Source organism: Excalfactoria chinensis, chromosome 3 (genome assembly GCF_039878825.1).
Source record: "Excalfactoria chinensis isolate bCotChi1 chromosome 3, bCotChi1.hap2, whole genome shotgun sequence".
In the NCBI taxonomy this organism is placed as follows: Eukaryota; Metazoa; Chordata; class Aves; order Galliformes; family Phasianidae; genus Excalfactoria; species Excalfactoria chinensis.
In genome coordinates this window covers 81,668,790-81,684,609 of record NC_092827.1, presented here as the reverse complement: position 1 = coordinate 81,684,609, position 15,820 = coordinate 81,668,790, and the positions used below count along the sequence as shown (strand labels likewise).

General features: G+C 43.5%; 1 protein-coding gene across 1 annotated transcript in view; it reads right to left on the bottom strand.

Moving 5' to 3' along the window:
- Positions 1 to 908: 908 nt before the first annotated feature.
- The window catches only part of THADA (THADA armadillo repeat containing), a 148,406-nt gene continuing 133,494 nt past the window's right edge, over positions 909 to 15,820 (bottom strand). The window contains exons 37-38 of the mRNA XM_072333041.1: positions 2,131 to 2,297; positions 909 to 1,735 (exon numbers count right to left, since the gene is read on the bottom strand). Of these exons, the coding sequence (XP_072189142.1) occupies positions 1,397 to 1,735; positions 2,131 to 2,297 (506 nt within the window). The 3' untranslated portion in view covers positions 909 to 1,396. The remainder of the gene's footprint in view (positions 1,736 to 2,130; positions 2,298 to 15,820) is intronic.

The window sequence follows — 15,820 nt, the reverse complement described above, 5'->3', positions numbered from 1 at the left end:
CCGCCCCCTGGCGCCCGCCCCGTGTAACGCTGCCGGCCTCGGGCACGGGGAGCGCGGCGGTGCCGCCCGCGTGCGGTGCTGCCCCGAGCCCGGCGCAGCTGCTGCCGACCCGTCCCTAGCGAGCTGCAGCGGCCGGTAAGGGTGAAAGCCCTGAGAGCGGCTGGTTCACGGTAACCGAGAGCAACGAGCCGCGCGTGTGCCAGCACGGACCTTGACTTGCTCCCTATAAAGTAAGGGAAAGCGCGGCGCTTCCAGCCACGCTACACACGCACGAGGCACCGTGCTGCCCGCTGCTCCCCTGACCCGTCCTGGGGGTCCACGGGGCTGCGCTCGCCGCTCCCTGCCGGCCCGCCGCTGCGCTCGTTAGGCGTTGCTGTCTCACGGCCACCGCCCGGCACAAGCGCCCAGCTCTCCTCGCGGCGCTGACTCTCCCCTTTGACCGAGCGGGCGCTTCGCTTTAAGTTACATACGTCACCCCGAGCCCGGCAACTGGCAGCGAGCGCTCGGATTCGCGCTCACGCCCGAGCCCCGCTAGTCTCGCGCCTCCAAGCCAGGCCTGGAAGCGGGGCGGCCCCGAGGCCGCTGTGCACGGCGGTGCGCTACTGCCACCTGCCGGCCGCCCGCGGCGCTGCACGGCCCGGCCCGGCGCTCCCGGCTGTCCCGGCGCGGCGACGAGCGCGGGAGGAGCCGCACGCAGCGCCGCCGCTCGACTCGCATCGAGTGAAAGCGGTTTGTGAAACGGCAGCGTGCCGCAAAAGCGGCCGTCTGACTCGCAAGGAAATGCAGGCACGCCAAGCGTTAACTAATGCCGGGCCGTCCACAAAGCGAGGCTGACAGCAGAGTCAGGCTTACATCTTGCCTCCACCCAGAGAAGAACGCAGTAACGTTTGTAACAGAGTCAAAGTCTTGTCAAGGGCAAAGAAAGAAGCCAAGGTTTATTGAAGTAACACTTAAAAAAGCACCCCATCGATTTAATAATCACCATTCCACACGTAGAAAGAAACCAAAGAAAAACACCCCAAAACCCAGTTTTTTCTTGATATTAAAATACAAGAGGTCAAAATTTAGACTAAAACATACCCCGACAGGTGGCCTGCACCTGGCTGAATGGAAAATATTAGGCTGAGCCACTCTACTTCCTACAGTAGCGACAACAAGCCACGCTCAGCCGAATTAAATTAGCAAATGCATTTAAAGGGAACGGTCCCCAGCAGCACACCTGGCAAGACAGGAACGGGCTCAGGGATGGAAAACACGTTGGCTGGTGGCATGAACAGCGGCTTCCTGGGCTCATCATGACCATTCCTCAGCTCCACAGATACCTCACCCTTACCCTGCCGAGCCTACAGCTCCCTGAGAACGAACGGTTAGGAACTTTGTAGGAACTTTTGGTATTTCACTTTCTCACATTTCCGCCTTTGCCGTTGCCAACAGGCTGCAGCCGATGCAGTATTTTAAGGCAGAGTGATGTCTGCTCGTTCTGAATGGCCAGTTTTGTGAATTCTGCCGTTTTCAAAAACTCTGGACTGCGAGGTAGGGCTGTACGGAGGCGGGCAATGAGCTGGGCTTGGTCCTGGGCCCTTCTGGAGAGCCTGTCAAGCTCTTCTCCATCCGGCAGGGCCAGGTGGGTCGCCTGGGCGAGCAGCAGCAGGTGCTTCCCCAGCAGCCTGGCACTGGTCAGCTTCTCTGCCCAGAAGTTCGCTTCCCCTTTGTCAAACAGGCAATCGTCTTCTTCCTAAGTGGAAACACGGCCATTAGAAAAGGACCCATGTGGTATGGCAAGTGCTAAGTGAGGCCCTAGCAAGGCTGGAGAGCACGCAGCCCGAACCCAGCAATCGGCAGCAGTGACACTGAATGCAATTAGCTGCAGCTGCAGCCAGCAGCCATTTGTTAAGTACCTCTTGATTTATTTCATTGTTTGTTGGTCTTTTAATTTCATGCTGATATTGCCAGGACACTGACATCAAGCTCTATTTATCTACTCTAAGCACCGTCCATGCAATTTATTTTTTATTTTTAATTGTAGTACAATTTATACTGCATTAATGACCATCAGTCCACTCCACTATTCTGTTCCACCCCACCACGAGCCTGCAGAAGCACAGCAGCCCTGCCACGGGTGTCACTTACTGGGGCAGATGGCTCCAGGCCTCCCCTTGGGTCGCTGTCTCCCAGCAGCCACTCCAGCAGCACCGGGATGCCGGCGCACGTCTGCCCCCACTGCTGGAGCTGCTCACACAGCGTGCCGAAGGCCAAGTCCAGGGCCAGGGGAGCGTTCATGACCCTAAATGTGAACTCTGGCAAGAGAAAAGACATGCAGTGATGTACAGTGAGATCAAAACTTACACAAATGCATTTACAATGATGAATCAGATTGCAAGCAAGTTAGATGGATATTTGTGATGCTCAGAGCCTTTTTTTTTTCCAGTTCCAACATCATACACAAAGCAGCTGAAACACTGATGTTTTATACTTTTTCCTGCTCATGTAGTGACATTCCTCACTGTGGATGTCTGTACACAGAGATGTCTGTTAGAAACACTTCCAGATACTGTCCTGACACCCCAACATGGTGATTATGCACAAAAACCTGCAGGTAGGCCATAAATAGTGTGAGTGAGTGAGCTGATCACTCACTGGAACCCAAAGTCTACAGTACATTATATGAGCTAGGATATAAAATGGGTCACTATTTGGGATGTGATCCCTTTATATATGGTAGGATACACACACACACACACACACACACACACACATCGTGTAAGAGATCAGCACACAATACAGGCCTGCAGAAGATGCTAAAGAAGGGCAAGGCAGACACTGCTTACTGTATCATTGCAGAGCTCTGTTTACACAGTTTCTGCTATCAACTTCTACACTATTTTCCCTGGGGACTGAAGAAATGAACAAACAAATGCCAGAGCTGCACACAAAGCCATCAGCCGCATGGTGTTTCTTTCCTAAACTTCCCCACTGGCCAGCAGCCTTGTTTGCATACAGACCCAGCCTCGGCCTTCGCAGATACGGGTTTCAGCAGTGGTAACATTAGGGTAGTTTGTCTTTTTTAATGAGAAAGAGGATAGGAAGGGGACAGTTAATGAACAAGTCCCTGTTAAATCCCTGTTACTGTAAAATGGATTTTGGCAGAATTCACCCTTGTCCACAGAAGCAAAGAACAGCTGCTCACAGAAAGGCCTTACTTCTACGCAGTGACATCATGAGGGTGCGTCATTGTTGAAGACTGCCTTTTACGAGCAAAGTAAATAGCAGAGCCTGAATTACTCAGAAAAACATCAATGCGGAAGGTAGAACACAAGAAGTACGGTCTGGGTGCACCTTCTGCTCCCTATGCCAGCAGGGTGTTTTCCACAGTACGCTCTGGTGCATTTTCTGGTGTATGCTGGCACAGAAGAGAGATGTACAGTCAAATGTGGTCTGCGTGCCATAACTGGGGAAACAGGCGTGCCAATGAGTAAGGAAGAGTAGGAAACAACTGCAGGCAGAACAGGCTGATGGAAAGATGAGCACATGGTATCTGATAGACACAGCGAAGTCCAGAGCACATCAGGGAGGATGAATTAGGATTTGAGACCATGAGAACAAAGGACTGTAATAAAGAAGGGAGTGAAGGAAAAAGAACAGATGGTCCCTTCTTTATCTCAGAGTTAGATGAGGGCACATGGAAATCTCCTTGGACAAGCCACAGGAAGGTAGGCAGTCAATCTCCTGGTGACACTAATAACGCTACATACACAGTTTGTCTCTCTGGTAGGCAGTAAAATTAAACGTTCAAGCCTGTTTCCTTCATGTGAAGACTTACCACAGTATCAGGGCAACCCTCAGTTTTGTCAGTGGGAGGAACTTTGCAGGGGCACAGTGCCACATATTACATTCCCACACCATTCATTTTAGGTATTGGTTTTGCTGATGTTTCTTTCCAAGTCTTTTCCCTAAGCTTGCTTCCTTCACTGCTATGAAAATGCCCCAGACTGACAAGGTAGAGAAAAAAAGCAATACTGAGGTACTGCTTAGATCAATCCTGCTTGCTGGTAGGTTTTTCAGCAGTGCAACAAAGAAGAAAAGGCTGTTTTGTAATCAGAAAGCATGGTTAGCTTGTAGGGGAATCCTTGTGTGAAACAAATGAAATTGTATATATTCATATTTATTTATATATTGATATATATTTCTATTTGCGTCTTTTTTTCTTCTAGAAGAAGAGAAAATTTACAAGAACAACATATAAAGGAAGTCTAACACATGGGAATAACACGAAGGCCGAACACAGCACTGTTCCAAAGACACAGACTGGTCTCCTGTGAACTGCAGACATCACTCAACTGATCTGCCAACTGAACGCATGAGATCTGCTGCTCAGGGCAGAGGAAAACACAGAGGCATCCCGTTGATAAGGCTGAAACTTAAGCTTCAGATGTTTAGGAAAGAGGCTGCCTATGCCAGCCCTCCGATGGCCTCCTGGCACTTGAGGTGTGACACAGGCTGAAGGGCAGATCAGAACCCAGCCCTGCCGCAGGGCACCAGAGCGGCTGCGTGGCTCCCCTGCCACTTCCCCAGCTGCCATCCCTCACACAGCACGCTGCCATAAGCTGGCTTCCCACAGCAGCTCACACGGGTATTTGATGCCAGAGTACTTCAGGACCTGAGCTGGGGACTACCAATGCCACACAGGCAACAAAGCAGTGGAACAAGTATTCAAAGGTGTATCCTTTAGCTTTTGAGTGCTGAAGTGAGATAGAGAAAGAACAGCAAGCAAAGTTACTGCACCCTTATGATTTAAAAGGTATAAAATGCTTTCAGTAGGGAGAATGTCTGGTGGCTTTGATGACCCTCAGCTCTAAAAATAACAGCACTGAATGCTGTAAGCATGTACATATTCTTTTGAGGTACCCACAAAAGGTACACGATGTCTTCTAAAAATTAACACGTGTCTTCACTGACATATTAACTGTTGACGAGAACTGTTCCTCACATCAGTGTGCCTGCAAAACATGACTGCTTTTTAAGAAGCCACGAGTTATAGATTACCTGATACCGAGCTGATGACTCACACTATGACTTCTGCAGCGGTCTGAGCACGCTGGAAGCTCTCTATGGGCAGGTGGTTCCCTCACACCAGACTCCAGCCACAGCCTCGGTAAGTTCCTCCTGCCAGCTCAAGTCCTCTGCTGAGCACCCGGTGAACTAAAGCTCCAAACAGCAAAATAAGGATTTGGTGTGCAACAAAGTGCGCGGGCTTTCCTGCTTGGTGAGTGAGCTGAGCTGTGTGCCCTGCAGCCTGAATGGGCATGGCTGGAGCTGGGGACTGCAAGGTCCCACAGCCCCTGCACAGAGTGGGGATGCAAAAAGAGAGAGAGCAGGAGTTCCCCTGACATAAGGCACTGGGCGGGTCAGTCAGCACCCAAAGCTTCACCACCAGAACCATGTAAACAGCCTGCTAACCGAGGTGACTCAAACGGCTATTAATAGCTTCTCATAATGTAAGCAATTACGTATCTGAAGTAAAAACTCAAAGGACAGATTTCTAGAAGGCGCTCCTGACTGACAGCCACAGGGACTAAAAGGGCATAAAGTGAACCTGGAGACGTGGCTATTAGCAAACACAGGAAAATACCGCAGTGCTCCTACCACAGCGGTTCTGCAGGCTATCAGACTGGGTCAAAACGACCACTTATCGGTTTTTAAAACTCTAAAGCACTTACATGTTCCAGTGTGCAAAGATATAGGCAACATGATAAGCATCTTGTTAAATAAGTTATTACAGGGGGCTGAAGTACAAAAAAATTCTCCGTGCCTTAAACAAGTAGGTACAAGCAGAAGAATTAATACTACTCCCTGAAATGAAAAACAAAAGATAACCATCAGGTACTACATGTTTTTTTCATTTTCAGGAAGTGAATTTTCATAAAGGGAAAGGGGTTAAGTACTGCACTGTTTTAGTCTTCTTTGTTAATCCACCCACATAAAAATTAGACCTCCTACGTGCACATTCATATACTCCAAAAGCTTTGATCATTCCAGATGTAAATATTTCTTCTAGTCACATATTACATGTCCTCAAACTATACAATTGTTCTCTGTTAAAGCCTTGGTGGGTGATATTATGGAGAGCCAAAAGCACGTATTAAGAGCACACGCATGGTAGATTTCAGCAACAACTGTGATAAAATATGGGCAGAAGAGAACATACTCCTTGCCTAACAAACCATTTTGTAATTGTTTTTGCATTGGGAATTGTTAACTGAAGTTCGTTTTTGATCAGAGGGTAAGCAGTTTGTACAAATGTATATACTGTGTTCATAATGGAAGTAAGAATCACTACAAGGAGGCTCAGCACCACAGTCTCGAGAGGAAGCCTCACAAAGATCAGTGTACCAACAGTGAGAATGTTGTCAAGGTAAAAGATAGGTTGAAACTGAAATTAGAGATGATATTTTAGGTAGACTAGATATATTCTAATGCAGTAAAAAAAAACAACGCTGCCTACCAACCAAGGCATAACGAGCAGTACACTGCTGTCAGTACAGTACTTCATAGCACCCTGGTGAAGTAGGGCACCAGGATTCTTGCTTCAGAGACAGCATGCACATCAACCAAGCCCACTGAATGCTTACTTGGCAAAACTGGGGATTAGGCTGATGCATCACCTTAACAAGATGATGAACTCAGCAAGAGATTCATTTCCCATCCAAAGATGGTAGATCCAGCACCACTCTCATTAATACCTGTAACATTGGATTTGCAGACAGAACATTGCAGCTACTGAATCAGCACTCACTTTGGTAGCATGGAAGGTTTTCTTTTGGGCGTTAGGTAATAATTAGGGTTACCCTTATTCTTGATGTATCAAGTATAAGAGAACTAGGTGATGCACTGCTGCAGATGTATCTGTATTTAAGACACTCTGCTTATGTATGCACGTGCTTCCCAAAACTTGAAAAAAATCTCAAAATTAAAAGAAAAAAGTAAATGAAAAACCCCACTGGCCATCCTGCGAGTTACATAACCTAGCAAATAAATGGAGCTTAGAAACCATATTTCTTATGTCGAAATCACCTGCTTGTATACTTTGAGTTAGACAGGAATGACGCAACTCCATAGCAGTGCAGCAGGCAGGCGTGCAGCCACCAGAAAAAACAGAGAACCAAAGAAGGCAGAGACAGCAGATAAAAAGCCAGTGGACTTTCATTCGCACTCAGCCTCCACAAACACCGTTACAGCGTGACCCTCCTTCAGGATATGAAGTTGGAAAGGACAAGGGAGAGGTAAAGCAACAAAAAAACCCCCAAACAAACACAAAAAGAAAATGCAGAACTGTCGACCTCCAGAGAGCTGGCAGAGGGCTGTTCACAAAGGTGCTTATTTGTTGTACTGTGTCAATTTTAGTTACAAACATCGCCATTTCCAGTTTATAAAACGACCAGTTATGTAAAATCTAATATATAAGCAGATTCCTTTTCATAGTGTTTCATAAAAATCAAAGGCAATTAGATCATTCCTGTCCTCCCGAGAAATAGCATTCCCCCGGTGACGTACAACTACTTCATCTGTTTTCCATTTTCCTGCCCCAATCTGCTTTCCAGCCGCACTTTTCCAGGGTGACTTTAAAAAGAGACCTTCCTGACATCATGCAGCACGATGTCAAAACACAACAGCATTACAAAACAAACTAATCCAAACTAATTTCTTAATAGTTGCAGTCTCCGAGTATAGCAGCAGTAACGCTGCTTTCAGCTTTGGCTTTGATTATAACCAGATCCAAGTTAATAACATCTCTGATTATGATGGAAACTTACAGCCCTGGACCAAACAGAATATTCAAGTCCCTTCTTGAACAGAAAAGCATGAACGTTAATCATCTTTTCAAGACCATTTTTGGAATGTGGACAGAGCAATATTTTTCAACTGAGAATTATGTTAAATACACACACACACACACAGGCTTTTCCCATACATGCCATGCCTCCTTTGCACAAAGGGTTTTATTACCAAACAACCACAGCTAACAGATCCTTCACAGGAAATGAGCATTTGGACTTTACCACTTGCAGAAACAACCCCCCACCGCAAAGCCACGTTCCAATTTAAACAGCAAAAAAACCAGTGCCTCCCGCATAAGCCCACAGGACGTTTGAAAAGGTAAAAACTATAATCCTCTGGCTAATCATTTAGAAGAACGCCAAAGGAACATATATTTGAACCCAGTTAGGTGTGCACTGGAAAAATGAAGATGTCTACTCACAGTTTCAAGATTCCTATCACCAGCATTAAATACATGACTTCAGACTCCTATTATCAGTATGTTCTGATATTGAAAGAACGTTTTGCTTCACACTGAGGAAGACTACCAGGTGTGACTGAGATGCTTTCAGCTGTTATGCAGGAACACTGGAGGCCAGTTTGCATCATAGCTGGGATTAGAGAATAATATCTGGAGAACGGTGGTGAAAGACTTGATTATTTAAGGGATAAAGGAATAAGGAAAGTGGGGGTAATCTGTGTAGAAGACTGTAGACAAAATTCTTCCCAATACTTGAAAACCAATAAACCAGTATAATTCAGAATTACATTCAAATGTATAAAGAAGTATTTTTACAGCAGTAGTAAAAAGGCAGGCTATCCTTCATTACTGCACAGTCATACAGCCACTACCACTGCAGCGTGCATAAGGAGCCTACCAGGGTCTCTAAGCTGCTGGCTGCCCTGCTTATTCACTTGCAATTAAAATGCTGATAAGAAAAAAACGACACATAATAGATTATTCCCATGAGCACTTCATTTAACATTTACTACTTCCAGACTCCAGGGCTGAGCACATACAATTATCTTTCATGTATTCTTTCTTAATTTTCAGGAACATAACACTCATAACCTTTATATAACAGTGCCACTGTGTAATTAATAGAGCTAAATGAAGCGCTGTCAGTAAATAATCAGTAGCCAGCCCTTGATGGATGAACTGATTCTAATTCAGCCCATTCACTTTCAATTTTAATTAGTGGCATTGTATTCTACAAAGCAAACAGTTCCTTCATCCATGTGATGACCTAACGTTGGATGAGAGGGCTGGGAACAACTTGCAAGGTGTCAAAATAAATTTGGGGTACAAAATAAAAAGTCACAGTGATGACACATTCTTATATAAGGTAATTCTTTTAGAGAGAATCAAGTAATATTCAATTCCCAGAACAAAACTCACTGTTTTTTACCAAGTACCATACACCTCAATAAACCCTGCTAAGACAATCATGACTATCAAAGCAGTCTCTCCTCTTTCTTTAATTAAACTAACCGAGATGGAATACTAAATGTAGACTGGTGGGTTTTTCTTGCTAGACAAAAATACAGGCATCAAAACGCTGTCTGTTTCTACACGTAGATACTGATGCAGCACCACACATAATCTGTTTGGTACAATAATCCTTGTTCCAGCTGCTGACAACTGCTAAGCAAACTCTTCACTTTTGAATTGCTGGAATTTACAGTCACCGTAGATTACTGGAAATTTTTCGAATAGATACAGGAAGCTTTGAACTACTAAAGACCACATGCGTTACAGAATGCTTTGAGCCAGTTCTATGTTTTCTCCCAAACGTTAATTCACATTGGTATGTCTTATCTTTCTTCCAGCAGCCCTGCGCTAACACAGAGAGGCATGTTCCCGTAAGGAAGCTGTAGCTACTAAGCACGTCTGGGAAGACTCCTGCTAACTACAAAGCATCTGATCCAGGAGTATGTACAATTTACTGAACGGAGGTAATTCTTAGCAACAGAGCAAAATAAAACAAGTTGGGAACCTCAGCCTTTCAGTCTTCATGTCTGTATTAATGCCATATAGTTCAATAGTATGGATAAAGGTTGTTTTCAAGAAAACATTCTTTATATTTCATTTTTATCCTAGATTCATATTACTTATTAAAAATGATGACATTTGAAAAGAACTGACTGTAAGATTCCTCTTACAGAAAGTGCCATAAATCTCATTTATTGTAATTTTTGTCAAAAATACTATCAGCTTCTTTGCTGGTCAATTCACTAGCCCCATTTTCCCAGTGCCTAAGGGCATACACTTACAAACTCAAAAGCCCGCAGCAGCTGTTCACTACACAAAGACCTGATGAAAAAATAACACCTTTGCATCGAAACCTTCCAACACACATAGTCCAGACAGACAACAGATGAATAAGACGAAGGGATGCAACTTGTTTGCAAAGAATGGCTCATAAGCAGTGTTATTTTTATCTTTTTCCTGACAATAAACATTCACAGATACATAATGCCATAAAAAATACCGTTGTTTGTCAACACAGTCTTACAGCAGAAACTACCAAAACTACAAATCCGCACTGCTCTTTTTTTCCTGTCAAGATCCAAATGCCTTCTAGTGCCTGCTTGCAAACTGCTCTCTATGCAGTGTTGTAGCATCCTCCATTACATACATCTCTGGCATTCTGATGAAAACTCTACCTGACTCTAGAGTTGTGGTCTACAGAGAAGCTGATGCTGACAGGGTTTTCCTTTTCAGCAGCTCCTCAGCTGGTACAGACCCACAGCTTTTGAAAGACTTAAAGGCTACTCTGTGATCACGGGGAATCTTTTGGTCCAACCCAAGGAAGCAATCTCCTCCTCCTATCAGGTTGAGGAGCCTCAGAAGGTCTCCTGATTGAACTAACCTCTATAAGCAGCAACGGCAAAGAAGAGAGGCAAAAGCCCCACTGCTAGAGTATGTTCACCACAGTGCTCCACAGGTAACTGTCCAAAGGAACCACTGCAAAAGCTCGTTTGTTTCCTGGCAGCAGTTCTTGCAGGTGTCTAACAGGCAAATTATAAGCACAGCTGCGTATCTCAATACCAAATGGAAAATACCTATCTCAGAAAAAAATCTCAACAATCCACTAGAGATCTACTTGCCCTTCACAAAGGCAAGATGATGCACCCATGATTTCATCCGAGAATAAGTTGGTTTCTGGTATATACCAAAACATGACGAAGCCTACTTACCCCTTGTTCCTCTGCTACCAGAAGTCAACACAAAGGTCTACAGATCTTAATTACTCTATTGTGGCTTGGGCAGTTCTGGTACCAGGAAGGACTATGTGATATTACTTCCCTAGATGATGTTCAAATTTCACATGAAAGCATGAAAATAATTTTTCTCTCCCACAGCTCTTACCTCCTAGGTGACTTCCTTGAATTTGCAGCTTTAGCAATGCAGAGCATTTCCCCATTGTATGGGCACACCTCTTTGGAAATGTTTTCTGTCTAGTCGCATCTTGTACTGAAATATTTGAAGCTCAGGTATTTCCAAACAGCTGTTGTCAAGTGAGTAACAGCTGAATCAAGATCTGCCAGGAAACTGCTGGCCATCGTGTCCATATCCTAAACACTGGTGAGGTGGCTCCCTGCAACTTCACCTATGTCTTCATCAGGCACTACACAACTTCACAGGCCTTGACAGAGTCAGGTGGGTCATTAAATTGTAACATGACTTACCTGAATTACTTTGAGGCATTCTTCCAAGCAAATGTATAGGAGGAGCAGGAACTGCTTATTCTCGCATGCAATGAGATTATATTTACGTAGACTCTTGGAGTGATGCATATTATTCCATCAGTAATCAGAATTCTTTAACTGAAAGTCTGACACGGATACAAATACACTTGTACACATGACACTAAAGTATCAATTTTACATTTGTATTTTCCACATCTTTCCAAGTCTTCTGTGGAATTGGTTTGTCTCTCTTCAAATGAGAGGAAACAGAGAGTGCTGCGAGTGCTCTCCCCAGTATACTGATGTCCTCCAAGCATAAGCACTTCTTGAACAAGAGAAAAGCAAAGCAAAGTTTTTTTCTCTCTTTTATTCTCTCCTCATTTAATACGTAGCTTTGAACCTTATTTATTCCAAATATTTCAACATATCCAAATAGGAGGACAGAACGACTAACTAACCTGTGACTCTCACTCATTCGTCGCTACATGGAATGCTCCCCCAAGTCACGTGCATTTGTATGACCACAGAAATAAATGATACTATCTGTTTTCTGTGTATAGAGAGGAGAGACATGAAGATTAAGATTAAAACTCTTGACTGATTTCAGATGTCCAATCTAAGGCTTCGTGACTTGTTTTCTGGCTATTCAGCATCTCATGTTTTAATATTCAAAATTCGTTTGCCTCTGGCTTCTGCTCTGTGTGCTCTGAACTCCTGCAACTTGTGCCTCCAGGGGACCCAGCTAAGCACTCAGCACGCTAGTGACCTCCTTTCTAAACTGGTTGAAATGACTTGTTTACCTGCACAAAACAGCTCTCTGGGAGAGGCAGGAATAGAATGCAAAACACAAGAGCAATACTAAGTGGCTTTGGCATGTTCTTTCTTGTGATCCTGCCTGACTTTATCACTTCTAGTTTTGCAAATGAGGTAATGCTCTTAGAGATGTTTCTTATGCTGTATGTTCCTGATTCAACATCAGAGCAAATCTGTCTTGTCTAATGAATAAGTACTTCTGGGGAGGAAAAAAAGGAAAAACAAACCAAACAAAAAACCCACTGACAAAAACAAAACAGCCATCCTGTGATAACACAGATAGCCCCTGCTGCCTTATACATGCAGCACATCTTTGAATTAAGGTTGCATTTCCTATCTTTCACATACTTGGCTTTGTAACTGTACTAATACTCTTAGTGTAGAGAAGATGGGAAGACAGCAATGTGAATGCACAACTTCCCAAGTTTCAAAGCAGTACAGGAGATGTGAGGTGTACAGATAGTGCAGCTCCTGTGTCTTCTATCTAATCCCAGGCAGCCAATTCCACAGTATCTCAACACAGGTCTAATTATCTTGACCGCTTTAGTCCTCCTTTTCTTTTGAAAACTCAGGGTTTGACACTCAGCCTCTGAGTGACCTCCAGTCACACTGGCTCCCAAAATGCTGGAAAATTCCCCTTTTATCTTCATTATGCTTCTTACCCTCATTCTTCTGCTGGTGTCAGACCAGTCCCCTCTCACCACAGTCCTCTCTGAAGATCTTTCTCCTCCTTCCTCTTGCACTATAAAGAACAAGGATCCTCACCTAACCAGGCTGAACTCTCAATAGTTCAGCTTAACTTTTCCAACAGCCCACAGAATTTTGCTGATTTATCATTTATCTATTCTATAAACAGAAATGACAGCCAGTTTCTCTATATTTTGCTGTAACAATAATATTCACAGGTATTAATGAAAGCACATTTCAGGTTTTCATTTCAAGTACATAAGCCCAGCCTCGCCCAGAGCTACCCAAAGCAACACTTGCAGAGTCCTTCAGAGGCATCGTGCTCCTGGTATACAGCACATTCAGTAACCCCACTGGGAACACAAGTAAACATTGCAGGAGCAGAGAAATTTAAATTGCTTATTGAGTGCAAAAATCTTTGGAGGTTTTAGCTTTTAGACTCCTTGAAGTCCCTACTGAAACCTTTTATGGTCTTATTTTCTCAGCAGTGCTTGCACATATTTTATCAAAGTGTCTTGCTCCAAAACATAACTATGTTACAGCATTCAAAAGGAAAGATCTCCACCCAATTCTTTTTTGTAACCTGCATATGGAAGGCACGATTCCCTAACTTAGATTCATATGTAGATTTGCATCTGCTGTAGTAAGAAAAAAATCTTTGCAGTGTGGAAAATCTCAATACCAACAATGAAGAACTAATGTATCTGAAAAACACGACTTTATAATGAGCAGTGTCAGGTAACCCTAACAACAGACCATCAACCTCGCTCATAAAAATACACAATTCATGCACAATGCATTTAATTTACAAGACATATTTTAAAGAGGAGATGGAGTCAGAAAACCAATAGGCTGTTAAGCTTACGGAAGCCAATGGAAGGTCTATTGAAAAGGTGCGAGAAACTGGGAGGATGAAGTCAGAGGGCAGGTGCAGATAAAGAAAGCACTCAGTGCACAGAAACAATAACAGTGCTGCTATATTTTATTCAATCACACTGACAATCTACGAGAGTAAACAACATCAAAGGGACTTTAGTTCCTTTAAAATAATAGTAATAATAAGGAAATCAGCAGGCATGCTTCTGTATACGTGGTTTCCCACCACAACTTCTGAATGAGCTGTGCAATTTCAACCCAGCCGGACAAAAAGGGCAAGGGAATCCAAAATATTATGTCTTGTTTCTTTGTAACTAGGCAGCTGTGTAGAGAAAAGAGACCCTGTGACTGTCCCACCTAGCAGAAGTTGAAACCTCAGTGATCAGACATGAGAAAATACATGCTAAACAAATCCATGAGGAAAAAAAAACCCCAAACACAAGCTCCCTTCATTTCACTGCTCAAGGAACTTTTCCTTGAATAAATAATGCCATTTGCAGCTAAACACCACACTGACATACGTACGTAACAGACATTTATGTCTTTAACATCTAATTTTTCAGTCCACATGTTTAAAATGAGTTTCCTTCAGGGAAGTCCATATCCTGCTACAGCTTGCCATGGATGGTGCAGCCTTCACTATTGCTTGTGAGAATCGTGCCAAATCTTCTGGTTTGCAGAATATACCTTTACTTTGTGACAACCTTCCACAAAGATAATCATGCCAAAACTTACAACACAATGCAAAGCAAGGCAGCTCATGAGCAAGAGCTGCAAATATCATCTCTGCTGCTTCTGGGAGTTTGAACCGAAACCACTACTGTGTTCTGCAGACCAGCACAGGATTCAGTTCGTGCTTTTAAGTGCTATTTCACCCTGAGATCCCTTATCTCCAGGATCTCCTTACATCCTGTTTTATTTGCACTCCAGGGTCTGCATCAACCTCACATTAGAGGAGCTTGAAGTCACTGGCTCCAATCAAGTCTTCTATACTTTGGGATACAGCCTAAGAAACCATTTCTCTTCTCAGTAAGATCTTACCTATTGCTTTAGGAAAAGGAAAGCAATATTGGAAATATCTTTTCTGAAAGACCTTTGACTTGTTCAATAACACCATTTATTTGATGCTAACACTATTAATTCTCACAGAAGATGAGATGTACCTTGTTTCCTTGACATTTCTGAGATGCAGTAGTGATATAATGTGGTATTCGTATACTATATTGCCGTACAGTGACTTGAATAATTTACACGTGGAGAATTTGAATTAAGGAGGAAAGTTATTGTGGCATTTAATTCTTAATTGTGCTTCTTACTGTCTGCACACGAGGCAGAGCTTTCAGGAAGTAGGAGGAAATAGAAAAAGAAAAATCTTCTCTTGTTTACAGCAAATGCAAGTTAAGTTGAGCATCCTACAGCCAACATGGTTGCATGCTAAATTTCATAAACCTTACAGATTTCATAATGCAGTATGTCCACAGAAGTTCAGCTGGATTTGTTCAACTTCAGCTACCTATCTGCTACTGATGTGTACTACACTAATATGTAGCACTGCCATAAGCACACTTCTGTTGTATTAATACTTCTGCTTGATTCATGTGGAAAACGTTCTGCATATTCAAAGTATCACAAAGTTAGATAATAGAATTAAACTAGGGGATTTGCTCACAACAGATTCATCCGGTAATTGGAAAATAACAACAAACACCAAATGAACAAAAAAATCCAACATTTAAAAAAGTATATGTTTAAGAGTCTAAGTTCACAATCCACAAACCTGAAGTTCTAGTATTACAGTGCACAGATTCTGGAATGAGGGAAAGAAGGTTTTGTTTGGGTGTGAATTTACAAGAATGAGTACATCAAGGAAAAAGCCTAAGCAGTGTAATTGCTGTCTTCAATACAAACATAAATAAGCTTGTGCGCATCTGCACAA